The sequence below is a fragment of the Brassica napus genome, chromosome A10 (genome assembly GCF_020379485.1).
Source record: "Brassica napus cultivar Da-Ae chromosome A10, Da-Ae, whole genome shotgun sequence".
Lineage (NCBI taxonomy): Eukaryota > Viridiplantae > Streptophyta > Magnoliopsida > Brassicales > Brassicaceae > Brassica > Brassica napus.
Genome location: NC_063443.1, coordinates 3543897 through 3567835, shown reverse-complemented (window position 1 = coordinate 3567835; position 23939 = coordinate 3543897). Strand labels below are relative to the sequence as shown.

The following is a 23939-nucleotide window of genomic DNA, read 5'->3' as shown; positions in this document are numbered from 1 at the left end:
ATTATTTCAGAAAGAAGTTGACAGGAAATGCTGAGGTGGCTGGCAGAGTTTGAGTCTTTTGGAGGGAAAACAAACAATCGGGAGGAGGCGGAGGGTTTGCAGTTAGATGGCTGAGGATCTCATCTCACCAATTGAAGTTTAAATAAGCAAGTGTCTGTTGATTTCTCTTTTATGTTTGATTGTTGTAAACCCTTAGACACTATGAGTCTGAGCTCAAGATCGTAATGAGATTTTGAGGTGTGAATTTACAATCATTGAGTACGTATGAGAGAAAGAGAGAGATTCAAACTATTGTACTTGCATTTGAGAAGTAATCGAATACATTTAAGTTTATACACTTTGAGATATCGAAAAACTATCATTGATGCGGTGAAAATTTTGATTTAACGCGATTACGATGTCGACGAGTGGATCACTAATGCAATCGAGGATCTCGGACGCGATGGAGGATTGAGAGAAGAAATCGAAAGGAAAACTCAAATTTCTGATGGGAGCTTACACGAGGTTAAAGGATTCGCAAGAGCCAACGAACGAGACATTATCTTCGCTACAGCAAGATGTATCGGAGTTCACGGTGTCGATTCATGCGTTGACGAAGGCTGTTGGCAAGATGCCGATTCATCAATCGACGAAACAATCGGAATCTTCACCATCTTATCCTTAGGTATGATCTGCTAATCTGGAACAAAATGGAGATTCATCGTTAGGTTATCGATATGAAGATTTGAACTTAGCGACGAGAGATAGTATGTTGCGTAAGGTTGAGATGCCTTTGCTTGATGGTTCGCGTACATACGAGTGGTTGGTGGATGTTGAACATTTCTTCCACTTGAGGCATTATTCAGAAGAGTCCAAATTGGATATTGTTCCATTATGTTTGCGAGGTTCAGTGAAGAAGTTGTTTTCCTGGGTAATGAAGCGAGATGGTTTCAGTGATTGGACTGATTTTAAACAGAGACTGGTGATACGTTTCTCGGAGTCGATTGATGATGAACCTGAAACAACGTTGTTTGCCATTCGCCAGACTGGTTTTGTAGCAGCTTATGTTTCTGAGTTTGAGAACCTTTCAGCAAGTTACGGACTTAAAACATCATCACTTGGAGCGGATATTCTATAATGTTCTGTCACCAGAGATGAAAGAAGTGATTCAGATGAAAGATCCGCAAGGTTTATCTAATTACATCGCATCAGTTTTAAGAATGGGAATGGGCCATGATCAAAGGATTGGGCCGAGATAGGCCGATGCCCACAACGATAATCGAGCTCGAAGAAGGAGTCGCAGAGATCGCATAACATGAAACTGAGATCGCGGAGCTACCACCGGGATCTCGGAGTCGACTTACTATAAAGAAAGAAGAAGAAACACAGAAGAGGACACTTTGAAAACCCTAGAGAGAGCTACACATTCACATCGATCTTGCTGTCTTCCCACTTCTAGATTCTCTCTTTATCGATCTCGTTTGTATCACTCGATCTAGTTCAATTCATTGTATTCGATCCCAGTTATCAATAAAGTATATTTTCGCCTACCGAAAACTATTTAACATCGTTGTGTTCTAAAGATATTGTTGTCCACATCATTTGTTTTCCCTAGATCAACCCCGATCACTAGGGGTGGGCGTTCGGGTACCCGTTCGGGTTCGGGTTGGGTATTTCGGATTCTCGGGTATTTCGGTATAGAGGTGTAAAACCCGTTCGGGTATTTCTGTACTTCGGGTCGTGTTCGGGTATTTTTAGTTCAGATTCGGTTATTTCGGATCGGGTTCGGATATTTAGATTTTGAAAAAAAATTAAAATTTTCATTTCTCAAGTTTTTTGTATTTAAACATATAACTTTCAGTTAACTAATTTTTTTATTTTTAATAGATTGGATGGTTAATAGATTTGGACATAACATTTTAAAACTAAAAAGGTATTAATTTAGTTATTTTTAAAAAAAATTCGGATGTAACTTTTTATTAATTTTTGAAATAAAAAACTTAACATGCATTTTAAGTAAGTAGCAAATCATTTTTTTCCGTAATTATATGTATATCATATGAACTTAAAGTATGTGTAGTATTAATATAAATATTTTATATAAAATGAGAGATGTAAACTAGAAATATAAGGTTAATTATACATATGTTCGGTTATCTTTGGATATCCATTAGGGTCCGGGTATTATCCGTTCGGGTTCGGGTATTCAATCTCTCTGTATTCAATACCCGTTCGGGTATTTTGCTACTTCGGTTCGGATTTCGGTTCGGGTTTTTCGGATCAGGTTCGGGTGCCACTTCGGATATCGGGTAAAGTGCCCATCCTTACCGATCACTATCAAATACTTTGTGTAGATTTTAGGTTCTACAGTGATGATTTTGGAGCATTTTGGAGATATTTGGAGTAAGCACTCGAGACGACCATCGAGCACGACCATCGGTCGACATTGAAGAGGAATAATTGATCAATGTTCACATCTTGACATCGATCAACAGCGAAGCGTGCAGAAAGCCCGTTTTGTCTCAACCGACTTAGAGCCCAAATCTTTACCAATTTACAAGATTACCCCTGACGAGTTTAAACCTAATTATATAAGATTTCTCAACATGTTAGAGGCAAAGTGTGCTTTCTTGTTTTACTGATTTCACAGCAAAGGTTTTCTAGGAGTTTTAGTAGATTGGAGAGAAGATCCAAAGAGAATTGTGATTGAAACTCCATTGATATCTATATATTTATCTATGCAGTTTTTATATCTTATTGCTGTTATGAATTACTTAGCCAAGTGTGAGTAGTTCTCTTTGTTAAATTTAGGATTTAAATAGGTTATGAGGGATTAGCTCCAACTAAAGATTGCTAAGTTGTGATATTCATGTTTAGAATTGTCATTAGTGCATGTTTCTATATTAGCTACCTAGAACTTGCCCTAGGAGTTGTAGACATAAGCGATAGCTTGCATCTCACCCTGAATCCATCCTAACTGAGCTAAGATTGCTAAAATAAGGCCAGAGCTGATCCATGAAGCTTAATGAGCATATTCAATCTGTGCATTAACGCTTGACCAAGAGCGTCGATCGATATTCCAATCGAATAAGCGGTCGATGTTTCGACAAGTGTATCGATCGATATTCCTATAGAATAATCGATCGACACTGGTCAATAAACAAACCTAGAAAGCGAAAGCCTAATGGTTTGTTACTAAGTGTTGAACTCTATAATATCATGCATACAACTTATTAGGCATCTGTAGGATTATAATCCTAATTACCTGAATAAAAGCCCTAAGTCTAGCTACTTTTATCTAACTACCAAAACCCCAATGAATCAATCGAGCAGTTAACTTGCTCACAAACATTTTTTTTATATTTAATAATAAATAACCTAGCTTAATCAATTTAATTATATTTATTAGGTTCCTTACCTCCATGTGAATTCGATCCCTAAGTAGTACAACTGAATTTTTTTATTTTAGAGAGTAATTCAATTATTAGGATAATTTGAGTGATATCAGTTTTCTTTGTAAAGGTTTTTATAAAGCATGAACTGCACTTGCTAGAAACATTACAAACTGCCTCTCGGATAAGAAAAAAAATAGCATCAGATATCATATTTTTTTTGATTGGCCAATGTTGTGTAGATCGCATTCTAACGGATAGATGATATGTTTGCATAAAAGAAATAAAACGTCTTAACTATCAAACTATGAATTATTTTATTTTTATTCTGAGAGGAGAGTTTATGGGAAGAGCCAGAGAACATGGTATTAAACACTAACATAGAACAAATTCTTTTTGTCACATCGTTGTTTGTCGCAAGAACATATGGAACCAAAGGAAAGAAATGCCTTCATCTAATGTTCATAGTGATTCAAAGTGAATGGATGATGAATCTTGATGCTCCTAAGATATGAGTGATTGCATGAAAAGGGGAAGAAGAAACAGAAGTATTATATACCGATAAAGTCTAGAGTGAAGGTAGATATGAACCACAACATCAAATGAGAGATGACATTTTTTTTAAGATTTAGAAAAAAAACCTACAGAAATCTGTCATGAGATTACATATTCAAGGCACTAGTTGGATATCTAAAAGGAGTCCGATAGAGATGGAGACGTCAAACGGGCGATGATACTGATGGCTTTAAGACGATGAAAGATTGTTTGAGGTAATACTTATGTGGTTGGGAGCTGAAGGAAGATCTACACTTGAAAAAGCTCACGGGTAATGGTACCTGTTACTTCTTATTCTCGATAGATTAATTACAAGTATTTCAGATGTGCTGTAAAAGAAGAATTGTGTTGTGCTTAAGTTGGATAATATGAAATTTTGGACTCAGTTATGGTCTCGCCACAGGGTGGTTAGTGAGTAATGGTGATTTAAGATCTCGATAGATCATGCACTAAGAGAACATAAGTCTGACCATGAGGGTGTTGATTAAACAGAGCAATACATGGGAAAATCTATTCAAGAACTTGATCTATCTTATTGCAAGTGCTGCATTCCTAGCTACCGGCTCATGCCTTCCGGTACCAACTGTCAGCAGAGACTGGATCTAGGAGCTGAGGTTTTAAAATGGTCAATAGGTGTCTGTCACTTCAGGAAGCGAAGATTATTCTCTTAAGGGGTACTGATTGACTTTATGGTGGACATGGTTTTGACGTGATAGATTACATAAAGAATCCAGCCACTGAAATTCCTGTAATATTTTTTAACTCATTTGAAGCAGAAACAAAAAAGGTAAATGGCAGAAAAGACGGATAAGGTCTGAGCAAAGTGTGAGTTGCAGGTTTCTGGATTCTGAAAGAAGAAATGAGGTTTCAAATAGATTTACTACTGTGTCTCTCAGCCTCTATGCTGTCAAATATTTTATGAATAATGTTTTGTACCAATTCTTTGAGAATAATGGTGAAGAGAGGCAGGTGTCATCGTGAAGGAGGATGGCTAAAGCAATGTGGGCTTAAGTCAATGCGTTTGTGACCTGAAAACAGAATTTGACTTGCAAATATGCATAGATGACTTTTGTCGTGAATATCATGAATCAGAATTAGTGGATCAAGGCTTGGTTGCTTCAATAATTTTTTTTTTTTTTTGGTTTGTTTGAATCTCATGTCATCACTAGGTTAATTTTGTAGATTTCATCTATGTAAGCAAGCATGATAGATATGAAGTTGATCTGAAATTAACATCCAGTTTTAAAGATGTGCTGAAGACATGAGCACATAAGCTGATAATGGATTGTCCATAGAGTTCCAGGTATAATCACATGGTTTTGTTTGCGATTGGCTAAAAGATTGAAGCTTAAATGCAGATTAATCAAGCTACAAGCTCTAGACAAGGTTGATGAATAAACACATGGAATTCTATCTCACTCAGCTGAGGTAATGGAAAGGAATGCAAAGAAAGCTTGACTCGTATTGTTGGATTTTACTTGAACGCCAAACTAAGTCTAGAGAAGAAGAATAAGATGTTAGATCGTGTAAAATTTACACTACGTGATTTCTTCATGAGATCAGATGCATATTGTGGTGAGTCTTCTGGAACAAAGCTGACCTGAGCGATAAAGAAGTAGGCCGTGAATACAAATGGATAAAAAAACTGCTGAGACAAGGCAACCGACAAAAATGTGAAATAGATACCATATGACTAACTATTGTAACTAAGAGTGTTGGTTTAGAGATCCTGCCTACAGTGTAACTCGATCGCTTTCAAGGATTAAGGTTTTTTGATATCTCTAACTAAGGTCGTGAGAGAACTCCGAATACAGTTAACTTCTATGGTATCATCTATGTGTGCCAGTAAATATCATATATGAAATGTTTCACTAGAAGATTCGAATTTTGTAGAGAATTTCGGGAATGAAATCATACATGTTCTATACTAAAATTTCAGAGGAGTCGGATCTTAGCGTCAATATTAATGGAAGTAGCAAACACATGTGGCATCAGATGGAACAACTAAGATGTCATGAAAGATGCAAAGATGTTGAACTGAAAAAACATCTCTAATTCAAGGAATAGAAGTCAGGAGTTGACGAATTTGTTTGAAAACCATTAAATAAGATGAAGTGAGACAAATTGGTTTGGAAAGCAAACATCTACTATGATGAACCGATATATCTTTTTTCGAGAAGGAGAATAGCTGTCGTTAGAAAATCCAATCTCAAGCTCGATCAGGTTCTTTTTTGCAAACAACATTGAAAAAAGCTGATTTCAACAATGATGGGCGAAGAGATGATCAAAAAAGCTTGAGACTCGATTTTCTTACGACAGCAAATAGACTGACGCTTGAAAAAGTGTTTTAGATCAATAAATTGAGTCGTCATAACACTCTGGGCTCCAATTAGATTTCGAGTTTGTATTGAAGTGAAATGGACTGTCTTGTAACAGCCCATTTGTGATTTTATTAATAAAACATTGTAGACGAAAATAAAAAAAGGTTATAATCGATCAATAAAACAAAAAATGATTTGTCAGAAAACTTCAATGGGCTTCAATCATCGTCACTCGCCTAAACGGTCGTCGTTGACGCTGGCAGTTACGGCGGCGTAAAACAGATCGGACTAGTTATGAAGCTCCGCTCCCCTTTCTCCGTCTTACTCTCTCTCTTCATCCGAGCCCTTACTCTATCCTTAGCTCTCGATCATTCGCACGCGGACGAATCCACCATCACCACAACGCCAATTCTACAGGTACAAACAAAAACTCAATCAATCAATCAATCTTCATCTCCGATATTGGTATCAGAATCTTGTTTCCCGATTAGGATGTGTTGAAGGAGATATCAACGAAGCAGAAGTGGAATCCTGAGGAAGTTAGGTTTACGAAATTGGAAGTTAAGAAGCTCCGTATAGGTACGGGTCGGAGCTTTGAGATCCGGATCCGGTTAGGGAAGAGCAGATTCGTTTTCATCTTCCCGGACGAAGTAACCGATTGGAGAAGAAGCGGAGGAGGAAGAAACGTGGAGTTGGATGAGATTGTCAAGCAAGTTAATTCCACTAAGGTTCTTGATCCCATCCTCTTGAAAGGTCCACTTGAGCTACGAGTCCATGGCCACGATCACCGTCTCTCCCTTGCCTTGCCGGTACTCTCTCTCTTACCATTTATGGACACATTGCTTGGTTTGGTCGGAGGAACTAGAAACTTAAGTCTTGTTTAGTGAATTTATGGCGTTCTTGCTTCTTGATTCTTGATTCTTGATTCTTGATTCTTGATCTTGAACAGTTAAATACTCTTACAATATTTTGCTCCTGTTCTGTTGGATTTTTAACATTAAGACTATGCTTTACCAAGACAGTGTCAGTAGTTTTGTCAACATGTTGAATATGACAAATCCTTAGAACCTTCTACTTTGTTTTGAAGCTCTTTTTCTTTAGTTATGGCAGAAACATTGTAACTGATGAGTGGAGGTTATGATTTGGTTTTCAGATTAACATCTCGCACATTGGTTTAAAACGAGTCCTTGTCAGTGAGGGAATCTCAGTAGAGATAAGGGAAGCTCAGGCAATCTCTCTTTTCCACTCTTCCAGTCGAAGGTTCGCTGCTACTGTAGATATTAAAGAAGGAGGAGGTTGTTCATGGTCATCTCTAGGCCCCGTGTGTGTGCCATTGCCTCCCATACAAATCATAGGATCAGCTTCATTGGTTGCTTTTAGGACTCCAGAAGCAGATTCACAAATCAAGACTTCTTTCTTATCCGATGAAACAATCCAGTTACTTCCAGAAAAGTGTTATGATAAAGCTCACACGTATAAGCAGCATTATCTCCCTAGTGATCTTCTTGGCTTGAAGATTGACAAGTTGGAAAAAGCTCTGAGCTCTTTAAGGAGCAATGGAACTGCGCAAACGGTAAGCTCCGTGACAGCAAAACTAAAAGCTTCAGGCATGGTGCGGTTTCAGTTAGAGATCGGGAGAAGAATTGGGAGCAACGAGAGTGAAACTAGTAAAAGAGCAGAGTGGAGAACTAAACCGAAGATCGAACGTGTTTGGTTTGAAGTAAAGGCGAAAGTTGAAGGCGATAAGTTGAAAGCAGTAGGGATGAGAAAAGTGGCGCCCTTCATTGAAGTGGATACAGAGGCATGGAGCAGTATGATGTCTAACATGTCATTCACTAAGTTCCCATCGATACTTGGTCCTCAAGAAGCTTTAACACTCGACGTCAAATGGTAGTAGGCGCACAACCAACACTTTGTAAGTAAAATATCAAACAAAGGTCTTCAATACATTTTGTTTGTCTTTGTCTTTGTTTAATGATATTCTCCAAACACAGAGTCTCACAATCATTTCCATGCACTGTATTTACTCTCCCTTGTATGTATAGACTTCTTGTTAGCTATAAAATAATATTTATAACGTAAACTGGAGAGTTGTCAAGAGTTATTAGATGAAACAGCTTTTGCGTTTTGAACATGTGTAGTTTTACATATATTCTTGGGTACCTATATTTTTCCCTCCCTATCTCTCAACGTTGTATTCGAAGCATTAACTGAAAACGCAAATCTGAAATCCAACTTTTTATTTTAAAATGGTCTTGATTCATCGATTTTCTACTCTAAAAATATCATTTTCAAATTAATATTTGTAGTTGGGTCTTTATCTAATCACAGACTTGGCCATGTACTTCTGATTAAACTCATCGAAAAAGAAAAACAATAGTTTAATCATTGCTTGAAGCGAGAGGTAAAGACAACGATAAGCAACGCACAGATTCGCATAAAAATTTCTGCATATAAATCATAGTTGGTCTCCACATATACATTTCAAAATCAAAACACTATTGTCAACTATTTACCCATGTGTCACCTTCTCCGCTTGGCCCTTCGACGCGTGCGGTGCGTGTAAATTATATTTCTTTCTTGTACCGACATGCCAACACTTACATGTATTTTTATATATAGTTTATAACATATTATCAAAATAAATATCTGAGTCGTGGTCTTCTAAATTCGTTGCTAGTAAATTGATGGACCAGTCAGCTCCTCGACCAGCGAAAATGGACGTGCGAGAATCAATCTCACTGCAAAACCATGTCTCCTTGAGCCTCGCCAAGAACGTGATCTCCACCGTCTCTAAAAACTCCAACGTCATCTTCTCCCCGGCATCGATCAACGTCGTCCTCGGCATAATCGCCGCTGGATCCGCCGGCGCTACCAAAGACCAGATCCTCTCCTTCCTCAACTTCCCTTCAATCGACCACCTCAACACCTTCTCCTCCGATATCGTCTCCGCCGTCCTCGCCGACGGCAGCGCTAACGGTGGCCCTAAACTCTCGGCGGCTAACGGTGTATGGATCGATAAGTCTCTGTCCTTCAAACCTTCCTTCAAGCAGCTCTTGGATGGTTCTTACAAAGCTGCTTCTAATCTAGCAGATTTTCAGACAAAGGTGTGTTTTTATTTTATTTTTCTAGTTTCTTGAAAAAAAATCAAGATTTTCTTGATTTGGGATTCTTGTGCTTAATCTAACTGTTAACGCACTTATTGAGGTTTGTGAGGTTTAAGAAACATATAAAGACCAAACCTTTGTATATGTTCATTGATTCTTGTGGGAGTCTTGTGCATCTTGTGTTTGCTTGTGATTGATTTTATGTTTGATGAATTTGTTCTGAAGGCTGTGGAAGTGATTGCTGAAGTGAATTCATGGGCTGAAAAGGAGACGAATGGTCTCATTACCGAGGTTCTACCGGAAGGATCAGCAGACAGTATGACCAGACTGATATTTGCAAATGCTTTGTACTTCAAGGGAACATGGAACGAGAAATTCGACGAATCGCTGACAAAAGACGGAGACTTTCACCTTCTTGACGGTAGTTCCAAAGTGACTGCTCCGTTTATGACCAGCAAGAAGAAACAGTACGTGAGTGCCTACGAAGGTTTCAAAGTGTTGGGACTTCCTTACTTGCAAGGAGAGGATAAGAGACAGTTCTCAATGTACTTGTATCTTCCAGATGCAAACAACGGTTTGTCTGATCTTCTGGATAAGATGGTTTCTACTCCAGGGTTCTTAGATAGCCACATTCCACGCAGACAAGTTAAGGTCGGCGAGTTCAAGATTCCTAAGTTTAAATTCTCTTTCGGGTTCGAAGCTTCAGATGTTTTGAAAGGACTGGGACTGACTTCGCCCTTCTCTGGTGAAGATGGTCTGACTGAGATGGTTGAGTCTCCAGAGATGGGGAAGAATCTAAAGGTATCGAGCATTTTCCATAAAGCGTGTATTGAGGTGAATGAAGAAGGAACAGAAGCTGCAGCTGCATCAGCTGGAGTTATAAAGCTAAGGGGTTTGGCTATGGAGGAAGAGATTATAGATTTTGTGGCGGACCATCCGTTTCTGTTGGTGGTCATGGAGAACATAACAGGAGTGATTCTGTTTATTGGTCAAGTCATTGATCCGTTGCATTAACCTGGCTTTTACTTGAGAGTAATCAAATAAAATCAGTTGTGGTTTGAGGACTTTTTTTCCTGCTTACATCCTTTGTTTAACTTTGATGTGTGCAATAATAATACTCACTTCCTTTTTTTTTAATATATTTTCTATGTATTTCAACTCTCTGTAAAATGAAAAATAAAAAATATTCTATTTGCAATTTCTTATGGTGACAGCTATAAGCTAAACATAAAAGGTATTTAAGAATACCTTGATTGATGTCACATATTTATGTATGTATATGTGATAGATCAGTTTCAAGTTCGATGCGTGCAGTTCGAACCGGGGTGGCCATTCACTTACCCGTGAATCATCTCACCACCAAACCGGACGAATAGCTGCAGCCACAGCGCTTGGCCATTCACTTACCCGTGAATCATCTCACTACCAAACCGGACGAATAGCTGCAGCCACAGCGCTTCCCAGGTATATATATCTTGAATTATATAATAAAAAATTACCAGATAAGTCATAAACTTTTGTATTTACTAGAATAATTCATAAGGCAAATAAAAATACCAAAACATTCCTTCCTTTTATTATTCAAAAAATTGCCACTCATATTTATAAATATAGAAATATTTAATTATTTTTCAAAAAAAAAATTCACTTCGCCGTCGAGAGAGTTTGGATCGTGTTCTCCGAAAGCTACAAAAGCAAATCAGATCCTTCCTTTTCATTTCTGTCTTCGACGACTTCTCCATCACAGCCGCCTTCCATTTCGTCACCTCCACCCGAGCTTGCCGCCGTCTCTATTGTACAAGAGGAACCCTAAATCGGAGATCACCTCTGACAAATCTAAATTTAAATCGAAGATAATTGAAAGTGTAAGTCTTAAATCTATGCAATTCTAAGTTTTTATTACATGTTTTTAACATGTATTGTTGTTTGATTGAATGTTGGTAAAATTATGGAATGTTTTTATGTGCGTCAATACTATATGAAGGGAAAAAAAAGATTGTTGTCCAAAAGTTGAGTTAAACCTTGTGCAGTTATCTTTCGCGATAACTGGATGTTCGCTTGATAAACTCTGACCAGAAGTGATTCCAACTTTTATATTTCATATACAAGTCTTACAAAAGAAAAAATCTGAATTTGCCTCTGAGGCAGGAGTGAGATATGATGGTGTTTATAGGATTGAGAAGTGTTGGCTAAAAGTTGGAGTGCAGGTATGCATACAACTTAATAACAATAATTTTTCACCAGTTATGTATGTGTAGAGAGGGTGATTATTTTCCTGACCTATTCTTCTGCTTTTCATAGGGTTCTTTTAAGGTCTATTGTTACCTTTTTGTTAGATGTGATAACAAGCCAGCTACATGGACCAGGTTATATATCGTTCTTCGAATCGCCTTCTTTTATGTTTTCTGTTTGAGTCTAACGCTCTGGGATATACGGCAGTGACGAACATGGAGATCGTTCAAGACCTTTGCCTAAGCTTGAGAATGCAATAGACATGTTTGAGAGAAACGAAACTCCATCATGAAATTTTGATGTAAGTTCAATTTTAGCATTCAGAGTGTGATCAGATATCAAATTTGTTTTACCTTATTTGTAATCTCTTCTATGTACTTGAGGAGCTTGTAATCTAATCCATCACAACTCACACTTAGCCTCAATAGTTCCTCATATGCATCTCTATAAATGGTTATATAAAATCTCGCCATATATGTGTTGTGTAGTGTCAATGGATCAGCGATTTTGAGCTTTGGATTATACACTGTGATTTGGAGAAAAGAAAAAGAGGACTCAACTAGAACTGTAGCAGGCTCTGAGAAGTCACCGTTGATGGTTAACACACACCTTATAAGATGAAGCCTCATCATTAAGATGTGATGATGAAAGTAGAGTACTTTTCAATGGATATGGAGCCATCAAAAGATATGGTCCTCAATATTTCTTATGAATACATGTATTTAGTACATTATTTATTAACTTGTAGTATCATTTAGTACATACCTTGTAAAGAAGCCCTTCAACATAAGCTAAAATCATTAGCATTTTAGTGTATATATCTGGTTCTTGTTATTGTTCTCTATAATATAACCTGAAAAATAAGCAAAGCCTTCTTCTACAACTTATGTGCAATCTAAGCTTAGCAGCCGCTAGTATGTTATGTGATGTATTATAGATTTTATCCATTTTTAGCTATGGTAAATAAATGTTTTCAAATACATTATACTCCTTTTGTTCCATATTGTAAGTAATTTTAGTTAAAAGCACTAATATTAAGAAATTGTTGCTTTTGTAAAAAAATATTATTTAATCTTGAATTCAACCTATTATAAAAAAGCTAGTATTATTTGATTGGTTACACAATATCCAATAAAAATAAAATGTGCATTGAAATATGAAAACAACTTATATTGTGAAACAAATATTTTTTGCTAAAACTACTTACAATATAAAACGGAGGGAGTAGTTGTTTTGGAGTCTCTCTAGTATGTTTCCAGGTTTTGGAGTGATTTGGAGGAAATATGTGATTTTGATATATTTTAGAGATAAAATGATAAAGACCCGAAGTTGACCATCGACCACGACTATCGATCGATGGGCAAAGGCAACAATCGATCGATACACACTCTGTGGTATCGATCGACGGTGAAGCGCACAGAAACCAGATTGGGTTTCAGCCGACTTAAATCCCAAGTCCAACAAGAATTACCAGATTACCCTTGACGAGTTTTAACCTAATATTTATGTGCTCTGCCATTGTTCTAGGCAACACACACTTTCATACTTTCTATTTTTCATACAGCAAAATACTTAGAGTCTTAGGTTTGGAGAGAAGATCGAAGAACTCCTTCAGAGCTTTGTGATTGGAACCCTAGTTTTTTTACTTTATCTTGTTTTTGCAATCTATTTATTTTATTGTTATGAATTGCTTAGCCATGTCTGAGTAGTTCATCTTGTTAGATTTAGGGTTCAGATAATCATGAGAGATTAGCCCAAAATATAGAATTTACTAAGTGTCAGGATATTAATCAACTAGACTCTTCTTAATGCATGTGTTCTAGAATAACTAACTAGAACCTTGTCTTTAGATGTTAGGGTGCATTCAGAAGATTGGTTCTTTGTCTGAAATAGTTTTGGTTCTGCTAGGATTGCTGGAATCGATCGACACTTTCTCAGGACCAACAAGCGACAGCTGAGATCCTAGATCCGGCGATAGATAGCCTAAATATACAGAAGTTGATCGGCTATTCTAATTGTTTGAGTTCTATAATATCCATATATACTTAGTATATATATCTATAATCCTGATTGACTGAATATAAATCCTAAGTCTAACGTCTCCCATATCAATCTTAAAACCCAATCAATCAACTGAACAATTGCTTGTTCACCACTGCTTATTTACTGCTTTAAACCATTCAATCTAGCTTAACTATATAACTAGATAGATCTAGTGTGTGCTTTACCTCCCTGTGAATTTGATCCCTGGAATACTACAATTGAATCTCTTATTTGAGAGAGTACAAATGACTTATAGGGTAATATGAGTGATATCAAATTTGGCACCGTTGGCAGGGAGCTTCGATCGCCATTAGATCAAACTTAGTTAGGTTTAGTCTAGATTATTGTTACTTACAAAAAAAACTGAGAATTTTTTTTCCGTCTTTTCAGGTGCATACCCAGCAGTACCAGAAGCAACAAGGAACATACACTTCTCTTTTCAGACACCATCCGCAAAGGCAAACGTACTTCATCGATCGACAACAACACTTGTTCATCGACCGACATTCATCTTCCACCATCGACTGAGACTACTATTCCGTCGACCGCCCATATCCACCCAACATCGATCGACATTCCACCTCGGACATCGATCGACACTGAGCCGTGAGACATGGTTGCGACACTAGTACTTATTCATGATGCAACTGGAAACCTGCATGACCAGGAGGGTCATCTGCGTAATGCAGCAGGTCAGAAGATAGATAATCAGGGGACTGTAATTCGTGATACCGATGATGATATTGCAGTTGCTCAAGCTGTAAACGAGGCTGCTAGACCGAGGACATTATTTGATTACAACATGCCAAATTAGTACTACGAGAACATATCTGCCATCCGTCCTCTAGCCATACAGAGGCAAGATCCTGAGTTGAAGTCTCAATACTTTACACTCGTGGGACACACACCCTACTGTGGGTTATCACACGAGCATCCTATGGACCATCTAGAGAGGTTTGAGGATTTAGTTTCTGCTGTAAAAGCCAATGGAGTCCCTGAGGACTATCTGTTTTGCAAGCTCTTCAAGTACTCACTTGCTGGAGACGCTTCGCACTAGGTTAAGCAGTTACCAGTAGGAACTCTGACATCATGGGCCGAAATCAAGAATGCATTTTTATGCCACTTCTTTGATGAGGCACGTGCTGAAGACTTGAGGATCATGATTGCTACATTCACACATGAGCCTATAGAGTCATTCAGAAGCTCCTGGATCAGATTCAAGTCATATCAGAGAGATTACCCACACCATGGATTCAATCAAGTGCAGCTGCTCAGCACTTTCTTCAGAGGCATCACACTGGCATATCAGATGGCTTTAGCCTCAGCTAGTGATGGAAACTTCAACACTAGGAATCCAGAGGAGGCGATCAGACTTATTGAGAACTTGGCATCCAGCAACAACACCAAGAACACTGATTTCGAGAGAAAAAAATTGGCCCCTGCCCTAGGGAAGGAGCAGTTGGAGGAGGTAAAAGCTAAGCTAGATAGTGTTCACAAGCTTCTCAAGAAACAAGTTAGCTTTGCAGAGGATGTAGATGCTGTGGATGTCAACAGTGACATGGAAGAAGAAGAAGATGTGAACTTTGTCAGTGGTTCAGGCTTTCAGAATCAGAGGTTTGGAAATCAGAGTGGATACAGAAACTTCTATGGCAATGGTCAAAAGAGTGGATACAACCAGAGTTCACAGTACCAGAAACCCTACAACAACAACTACAAAAGGAACAACAAACCTTATGGAAACTCCTACTACCAGAATCAGCCACATCAGACTAAGGAGAGCAAGACAAAGTCCATGCTCGATCAAGTTCTTGAGGGTCAGCAGAAGTTGATGGTGAATTTTGATGGAAAGATTGATGTTGTCTACTCAGAGCTGAACTCAAAGTTTGAGTCTTTGAACACACATGTGAGGAAGTTGGAGACACAAGTGGTTAAGACTGCACACACTATTAAAAGGCAGGAAACCTTCATGAAAGGTAAAGGAGATGAATCACTGAAGCACCACGTGAATGCCATCATGAATGATGATTTCTGGCAAATGATTAAGGAGGAGAAGCTCCAAGAGGTCGATTTCCAAGTGGAAAGCTCCATGAGTTTTGGCGGTTTACATTGGTGTCGATCAATACCAAGCGAGCATCGACCTACAGAGACTGACCCACATCGATCGACATCAGTTTCTCCACATCGATCGACAAAGGAGGTTACAACATGCACGACAGTTAGAATCCTAACTCACGAGGAGTTCATAGCCAAAAAACCTCATCCACCCAAAACCCTTCCGTATCATGAAGTTTGAGATCGATCGACAAGAGGATCCAGCTGCCGATCGACATCTAGACTCCACTGATGATTGACACAATGCACCTAGCATCGATCGACAACCACTCTTGACCTACCGAGTGTAGTTACCAAAGATAGACGTATCACGACTGAATACACTCAGAAACCCATCTCAACCTTCAGAACACATGGCTGATAACTTCGAACAACTTTCTGTTGATGTACTAGAGCCGATGCAAGTTGATCAGAATTCTGAGAGGAGAACCTTGAGGAAAAAAAGGAAAAAGTTCCTAAGCATCTCAAGCGAGGTATTAATGAGAAGGAGATGGATAGCTTCACCAAAAGAGTTCTCAGGATACCCTTGGAAAAGACATTCGAGGAGGCTTACTTTACCCACATGTTGTGGATGTTTTTCAGGGAAACCAAGGAAACTGAGCAGGATATACATAGCCTCTTCGATCAGATCAGAGATAAGATGAAGCAGCGGATCACATTGAAGAAGAAGAGTGATCTTGAGAAATTTGCAGTGCCTTGCTTGGTTAAAGGCATTGAATTTCCATGTGTGTTGTGTGACACAGGTTTATACGTCAGCATTCTACCCAAGGTAATGGCAGACCATCTGAGTTTGAATATAGAGCCTTAGCAGGATTCATTCACTTTCGTGGATCATTCTACGAGGAACTCATGAGGAATCATCAGAGACCTTGAGGTGCAGATTGGAAACACACTTGTTCTAGTTGACTTCCATGTCCGGACAACAACCAGAACAACAATCATTCTCTACTGCTTTGGAGAGCTTTCATGGCTAATGTTGGAGCAGTTTTCAACATGCAGACAAATCAGCTGTGTCTAACACGGATAAATCCTGACGTCCACTCTGATCCAATCAGAGTTATGAGGCCATGGACATCTGACACTGGGCTAACACCGGATTCATTGCAGCATGCCACTGCAATAATGAGGATGAATACGAAACCGAGTATTCAGGAACGATTGACAGCGAGATCCCACCATCGATTGACGGAGACATTCATCCACCGATCGACAACACGTCACTAGAATCGATCGACAACAGCCATGCGAATGAGACTTTCACTTTGCCATGACACTGCTATCCGCGCTTTGACGTTGCTACACAGCCTCAGACAACGATTGATTACCACTACGGTGACACGATCAGCAGACAGGGCGATTATTCAATAGGTAGTTGTGCAGATGAGAGCCTTTACAAGAGCTCCGCAGTCGAGACAGAACTACCAGAGACGAGATCTGATGAGTATGACGAGGACTACCACAGAGAAGAAAACATTGAGTACCATGGTCTGGCCATGGATGATCAAGGACTTCTCCATAGATCATCTGCATACGCGACGTTAACATCGATCGACGGCGAAACCCGAAACCAGAGAGGAGCAGGGGCAACACCCTTTGCCCTAACCTATCAATCAGGAATCCGTCTCAGCCGCCAGCCGTCGACAATCAACATCAGAAACAACCCATCGATCATCATTCGTTACAAACATATATCTCAAGAACATTTGAATAATAATACTGATTATGATCTAATTCCTAATGAAATTGGTATTTTCAGAGATTCAGCAGAAAGAGCACGAGGAATGGATGGGAGTATCTTAAATGTCTTCAAAGAAGATTTTGCAGAAGTTTTTGCCATGCATGGATCCGATCTCTTTTGCCAACTGAAGGAAGAATCTGTTATTCGACCATTGATCGACAAGCGACCCTTTTCATCGACCGACGGTTTGGTCACACGAGCAAAGGACAGCTACAGCAAAGCATATATTGATGAGCTAGTAGAAGAGATCTAAAGAGTTATCAGAACTTGAGATGATTATCATTCAAAGAAGCATGATGATGTCTACTACCCATTCGACAACAGTATCGGCTGGTTAACCACATGCACGGAGGAGATGAATCAAGACCTAGCCATGCTTCAGAAACAGCATGGAGTCGGCGAAGGAAGACCAACATCGATCGACACTCGCACTCAAACATCGATCGACGCTAGCATCCAAGCATTGATTGACGCTCACTTAGCACCATTCGAAGAAAGGCTACAATCATTCACCTATCGGCTTGATGGTGTTTACTACCCACTACGTGATAGCAAAGATTTCTTGACCACACGCCTGGACACTTTGTAACAGGAGATGGTTATAATTCAGATACAACTCGATTCTCAATCAGAATCGTCACCATCGATCGACAAAAGGACTCGACCATCGATCGACGGCGACCACACAGCATGACCAAGCAAGCTGGTTATCGAGAAGTCACTACGTGATAAGCTTGATGAGATCACTCTCTCTCAAGACTTGCTGAAAGAAGATGTCTACCAGGAGCTGAAGGACATCTCAGAAACAACACATGCAAGACTTGTAATGCAACAGCGCAATATTGGGAATCTTCAGCATAGGATGCATGCAATTGAGGTCGCTAGAGAAAGATTGAAGAATCAATGGAACAGAGGAGATGAGGCCATCAGAAGCTTCATTGGCGCTTGGTACCAGATGAGCACAAATGAAGTGGACACTTGCATACAACCAAGTGGTCACTTTGATCATTATTAGCCAAACACAACCTCCAAAAGTCAAGCTAAATAACTATAATAAAGTGTTGAGTGGGAGACAACTAACTATTAGGTATTTCCTATAGTTTTATTTAGGGTTTTTAGTAATTAAACCCCTCAACTAAAGATGAATCGTAAAAAAAACCCTCAACTAAAAATCCTGTGAAATAAACCCTCAACTTTAGTTCCGTTAACATATGTTACCCTCCGTTTAAAAAACTGTGACGGAGGGTGACATATGTTAACGGTTTATAAGTTGAGGGTTTATAATGTTGAAAACTTAGTTGAGGGTTTTTTTTACGATTCAAAAATAGTTGAGGGGTTTTATCACTAAAAGTCATTAAAGGGTTTTTAAGTTATTTATTATTCATTTATACATTGTTTTAGATTGATTTGTAAGCCTTTAAAACTAATGTATATTATTAATACATTAATCTATTATAAAATTAATTTATACATTTTAAATTAATAATTTTCAACACGATTTACAACTTATTATAACTTCAAAATATTAAATTATTTGATATTTGGCAATAGTGATATAAAAAAAATTGTGTGTTTATATCGTCATTTTCAAATATCAAATAATTGAAAGTTTCTAAGTTATATTAAATCTTAAGTAGTGTTGAGGATAATTCATCCATGAAGTCAATCTTTTTATTTGGAGTATGACGTACTTTTTCTTATTTTCATGATTTTCGTCATCAGACTCATACTTTTCTATTTTTCTATATTGTTCTTGATTTATTGTATTACTTTATGTTTCAAATATATTATTGATCAAGAAAATAAAAATATAATGTAGTTATTCAGAAATCAATGATAATAAAAATAATCATGCATTATTTTGGAGGGGGGAGAAGTATGAACCGGATGACAGAAATCATGAAAAAAAAGAAAAAGTGCGTCATACTCTAAATAGAAAGATTGACTTCATGGATGAATTATCTCGACACTACTTAAGACTTAATATAACTTAGAAACTTTTAATTATTTCATATTTGACAATGACGATATAAACACACAAATTTTTTTATATCACTATTTCCAAATATCAAATAATTTAATATTTCAAAGTTATAATAAGTTGTAAGTAGTGTTAAAAATTATTAATTTAAGATGTATAAATTAATATACAAATATATTAATGTATTAAAATTTATAAATTAGTTTTAAAGGCTTATAAATCTTAAAACAATGTATAAATGATAATAAATAATTTAATAATATTTAATGACTTTTAGTGATAAAACCCCTCAACTAAAGATGAATCGTGAAAAAAACCCTCAACTAAAAATCCAGTGAAATAAACCCTCAACTTATAAACCGTTAACATATGTCACCCTCCGTCACGGTTTTTTAAACGGAGGGTAACATATGTTAACGGAACTAAAGTTGAGGGTTTATTTCACAGGATTTTTAGTTGAGGGTTTTTTTTACGATTCATCTTTAGTTGAGGGGTTTAATTACTAAAAACCCTTTTATTTACTACATGTTACTTATTTTCGTTTTTACCCTATTGCAGGTCCAAAAAAAAAACCATGAAAACCAAAATCATATGTCGACGTTTTTAATAGTTTATACATTTAATTTTTATTAGTATATATTGATTGAATGGGATGTAGAATTCCATTTTTATTGAAATAATCAGTTTTTGAAATTGATATACTTTTAAGTTTATTACAGTGATGTTCTTGACTTTTAAGTTTTAAATGGGATGTACTTTTTTTAATTTCAGTGTTAAGTTTTATGAAAACGGTTTGTTGTACATAGTTTTAGTCAAAAAAAAGTCTTAGAAGCTCATTCAACTGTTTGTCTTCCATCTCCATGAGACAAAAACAGTTTTCAACATCATCGTTACTCCTACAATCACCGAGGCTGCTTACCTCCGTGGCAACTCAAACGATCAAAATCTAACAGCAGTTTCGTGAAAGAAAGGTAGACGACATGTGGTTTCTGTAATTCATTCTCTTAGTAATGACGCTTTATTTTTTCCGTAGTTTGTAAGAGTTAGTTTCTTTTAACAGGGTTTAATAAGCCATTCTTATTTCTGTTTGTATTGCCTCAAACTCTGTTTATATCTTACATTAGCTTAACCCCATTTCTGTTTACTGTATTATTGAAGATAAATATTGAATTTTGAGTCAAACATGGCAAAAGTGAAACGAATAACCAACAAGAAACTCAGTGCTGATGAGAGTGATCCATGTTCAGAGGAAGGAAAGAGACTAAGTATCAACATTCTCTCAATCTTAGTTGGTTTCTATCTTCTATTTCAATCCAAAGCAGGGAAGAGCATTTTAACCTGGACCCGAAAACTCGAACCGACTTAAAAATACCTGACTCGGAAACAGACCGAAAATTTAAAAGTACTTTTTGGGTCTAATTTTTTTCTAACCGAATAAACCAGAATCAAAAGGAACCAACCCAAATAGACCCGGACCCGATAAGAACCGATTTGTACCTGACTTAAAACATGTATATCTAAAACTACGATGTTTTATGTTTTATTATATATATATATATTTATATATTATTTTATGATTTAGTTGAAATATCTTTTGTTAACAATATTTGTTATTATTTTATAACATTTTTAAGTAATACTCCTTCTGTTCCTAAAAGAAGATTTTCTAGAGAATTTACACATATTAAGGAAACAATTAATTTTTTACAATTTAATTTATCATTTATTTTACTATACATTTTCCAATAAATATCAACCAATAATATTCAACTAATTCAAATATTTTCAATTAATGTTTCTTAAAAGTATACAACTTTTCAACATTAACTACTATACCTTAAATTTTTAGAAAATCTATCATTTTGGAACAAAAAATAAATCTAAAAAATCTTACTTTTAAGAAAAGAGGGAGTATGAAGCTTTAAAATGTAAAATTTAGAGTTTAAAAATTATTTAATTATTAATAGTTTCATTTAAGTTATTTTGCAAAATTTTAGATATATATGATAAATGTCAACTAAATTTGATAGAATTGGATATGTCATGTCTTTTTCAAATCCTAAATACCCGAACCCGGCCTGATATAGACCTAAAAAATTACGGGTATTTTAATTATAGACCCGAGAAGAACCGACCCGGACCCAAGAAGAACCGACCCAGATCCGAACAGAAAATTTCTAAGTACCTATTGAGTCTAAATATTTAAGACCGGAAAAAACACGGACCCGAAAAGAACCGGCCGACCCAACCCGAAGACCTGAACGCCCTAATCCAAAGCCTATGTAGCTCTATGCTTTGTGAATTCCATTATCACATTCCTCTTTCAGAAAAATAAAAGCCCGAGCTTAAGAGATTTAAGGAGTGAAAGAAAAATACAGGATAATCATGAGTTACCCAAAAGTATGTCATAAATTATAACACATCCATTTAAACAACAGAGAGCGTTTTCCTTCAGACAAACCTGCAAAGCTGGTTTGATTGTGTAACAAGGTGAGAAATCAAGACAGCTTTCTAGAGAGGTTAACCAAACCACTTCCAACGCAAGTGAGTACCACAGTTGATGTCGAAGGATCAGGTCTGAAGCTAAAAGTAACTCCCAAAAACTCCTTTAAGTTCCTCAACGTCTCAACTCCATAAGGAGATAACGGTCCCACTCGAACCTTTGACACGTCTTGTTGGCATAAAGCACATAGTATAAACAACAATCCCTATTAAGAAAACAGACAATCAACAATACTCACCTAAAAGTCTTTACTTTGTAAGCGATCGATCTTGGTGTTTATTATGTTAATCATTAGAAAACGTACCTGGTGTGTTGAATCAACAACTCCACCTTTCTCAATCTCCTGAAGAAGCCATGAAGCTATTTCAACTCCAGTGTCTTCTGCTGGTTTTCTCTCTTGCTTCTCTTCATCGACCTCTCCCGTCTCATCTGTTCTTCCACAAGACACTGTTGTATCTGCAGAGATGTAACACCCTTCTATGGTTTCTGCTACCAATGTTATTCCGTATCCAGGTGATCTGCAGTGTCAAAAGTAAATGAGATATTTTTTAATCAAATATATCTCTTTTTCTTTGCTCAAAGTTGAAATCATTCTTACTTACTTTCCAGCTTGAGGCCCAGATTTGTGATCGTTGAAGATGTGAACATCAGGCAAGAGGTTGTTAAAGATACCACGAGCCGCGAATCTCATGGAATGTTCAAAGTCACTAGAAACTCTTGCAGAGAAAGTCCAACCACGTATCCTCTTCACCATTCCTTCTTCTACCCACTGGACCGCCTGAAGCAGAGAAATATAAAATAGATAAAGAAAAAGTCTGCAATGAAGTGAACAAGGAGAGAAAACAAAAATGAGAAGAAAGCACAGACGGTTAGAGTCTGAACATTTGGAACAGTTAGAAGAACTTCTCCACCTCCCTCTGGAGCAACTCCACGGGCTTCGATTTTAAGGTCTAAACCTTCAGAAGGGACTCCAAAACGCTTTAAGATGTGTAAAGAAGCGTTACGGAATGTGTCAACGCTAGGGTCCTTTGGATCATCTGTAACACCTCTAAGCCTAATCGAAAGTGGCTTCTTTCCAAATAATCCTAACAAAAGTAAAGGCTCCAGATAATAGCCCATGGATCTAGTCAGGGCACAATTGTGAACCAAGTTCTTCCCTCCCATTATTATTCCAGGCTTGTACTTCAACCGAGTCCCTGCCACAGTGACCAATTCAGACAGAAAAAATATCAAAGTTTTTCAGTTAAGTGTTCAATAATATAATTCAAACTGAATGATGCTTCCACACTTCAGACTTCAATTACAGAACAATGTAAGTATCTTAAGATTTTGACTCCGTGTCCTAAGATGGGCAACTCTGAACTGAAGAAAGCAACCATCTTTAGAATAGGTACTAACCGGTCTCATTAACCTCAACGACGCAGTCATCGGAGACAGTCTCGAAGAGGCGGAGGAGAGACATCTCGTGACGGAGGAGGCCGGGAATCATGTCGTCAGCTCGAATCTCATCGATGATGATAGGCGTTGAAGAAAGGGTCGAGAGAAGTAGCCTCTGCCTGAAGCTCTGGCTCCCCTTCAACCGCTTGTACGTCGTCTTCCCCATTGCGTTTCTCTCTCTCTCTCTATGGAGTTTTCTTCTTAAACCCTAAAAATTGTTTTGTGAGACCTTTTATTCAATTTCTGTTTTGGGCTGCTTTGTGGGCTTTAGTCCCTTTGAAACATTTCTTTCCACGGCTGCTTTAAAACTGATATTATTTGGTAGAGAGATACATCTCTCAAACAAGTCTCATCACATAGGACCCAAAGATCAGGTGGAAACCCTGATGAGACGAGCTTTATTTACTTGATGAAACTTGTTTCTTTAATGTTTGATAATTATGATTTACAAACTACCAAAAATATTTCTCCTATGTAATTAGTCGCTTGATCAATTAATAAAAGTCTTTCAAATAATTTACCACCGAGTACCCTCAACT

The 23939-nt window shown here is 37.5% G+C and overlaps 3 protein-coding genes across 3 annotated transcripts; 2 read left to right on the top strand and 1 right to left on the bottom strand.

The window, feature by feature from the left end:
- Nucleotides 1-6405: 6405 nt before the first annotated feature.
- Nucleotides 6406-8330, top strand: LOC106365739. The gene is made up of 3 exons (XM_013805216.3): nucleotides 6406-6664; nucleotides 6739-7056; nucleotides 7401-8330. The coding sequence occupies exons 1-3, from the start codon at nucleotides 6542-6544 to the stop codon at nucleotides 8139-8141; spliced, it is 1182 nt and encodes a 393-aa protein (XP_013660670.2). The 5' UTR covers nucleotides 6406-6541; the 3' UTR covers nucleotides 8142-8330.
- Nucleotides 8331-8694: 364 nt separating this feature from the next.
- LOC106365738 (serpin-ZX) lies at nucleotides 8695-10552 on the top strand. Its single transcript, XM_048743528.1, has 3 exons — nucleotides 8695-8803; nucleotides 8928-9354; nucleotides 9580-10552. Exons 1-3 carry the CDS (start codon nucleotides 8766-8768, stop codon nucleotides 10366-10368), a joined length of 1254 nt encoding a protein of 417 aa, XP_048599485.1. The 5' UTR covers nucleotides 8695-8765; the 3' UTR covers nucleotides 10369-10552.
- Nucleotides 10553-21822: 11270 nt separating this feature from the next.
- Nucleotides 21823-23622, bottom strand: LOC106365737 (probable RNA 3'-terminal phosphate cyclase-like protein). The gene is made up of 5 exons (XM_013805214.3): nucleotides 23362-23622; nucleotides 22831-23159; nucleotides 22566-22741; nucleotides 22268-22481; nucleotides 21823-22168 (listed from the first exon to the last, which is right to left on the bottom strand). The coding sequence occupies exons 1-5, from the start codon at nucleotides 23564-23566 to the stop codon at nucleotides 21959-21961; spliced, it is 1134 nt and encodes a 377-aa protein (XP_013660668.2). The 5' UTR covers nucleotides 23567-23622; the 3' UTR covers nucleotides 21823-21958.
- Nucleotides 23623-23939: the final 317 nt, after the last annotated feature.

Coding starts and splice junctions, on each gene's coding strand:
- LOC106365738 (XM_048743528.1), top strand. CDS start 8,766: ATGTGTCACCTTCTCCGCTTGGCCCTTCGACGCGTGCG. Junction 8,804..8,927: donor TTGGCCCTTCGACGCGTGCG/GTGCGTGTAAAT, acceptor ATTCGTTGCTAG/TAAATTGATGGACCAGTCAG. Junction 9,355..9,579: donor TAGCAGATTTTCAGACAAAG/GTGTGTTTTTAT, acceptor TTTGTTCTGAAG/GCTGTGGAAGTGATTGCTGA.
- LOC106365739 (XM_013805216.3), top strand. CDS start 6,542: ATGAAGCTCCGCTCCCCTTTCTCCGTCTTACTCTCTCTCTTCATCCGA. Junction 6,665..6,738: donor CCACAACGCCAATTCTACAG/GTACAAACAAAA, acceptor TTTCCCGATTAG/GATGTGTTGAAGGAGATATC. Junction 7,057..7,400: donor GTCTCTCCCTTGCCTTGCCG/GTACTCTCTCTC, acceptor TTTGGTTTTCAG/ATTAACATCTCGCACATTGG.
- LOC106365737 (XM_013805214.3), bottom strand. CDS start 23,566: ATGGGGAAGACGACGTACAAGCGGTTGAAGGGGAGCCAGAGCTTCAGG. Junction 23,160..23,361: donor CGTTGAGGTTAATGAGACCG/GTTAGTACCTAT, acceptor TCACTGTGGCAG/GGACTCGGTTGAAGTACAAG. Junction 22,482..22,565: donor TCTGGGCCTCAAGCTGGAAA/GTAAGTAAGAAT, acceptor TTGACACTGCAG/ATCACCTGGATACGGAATAA.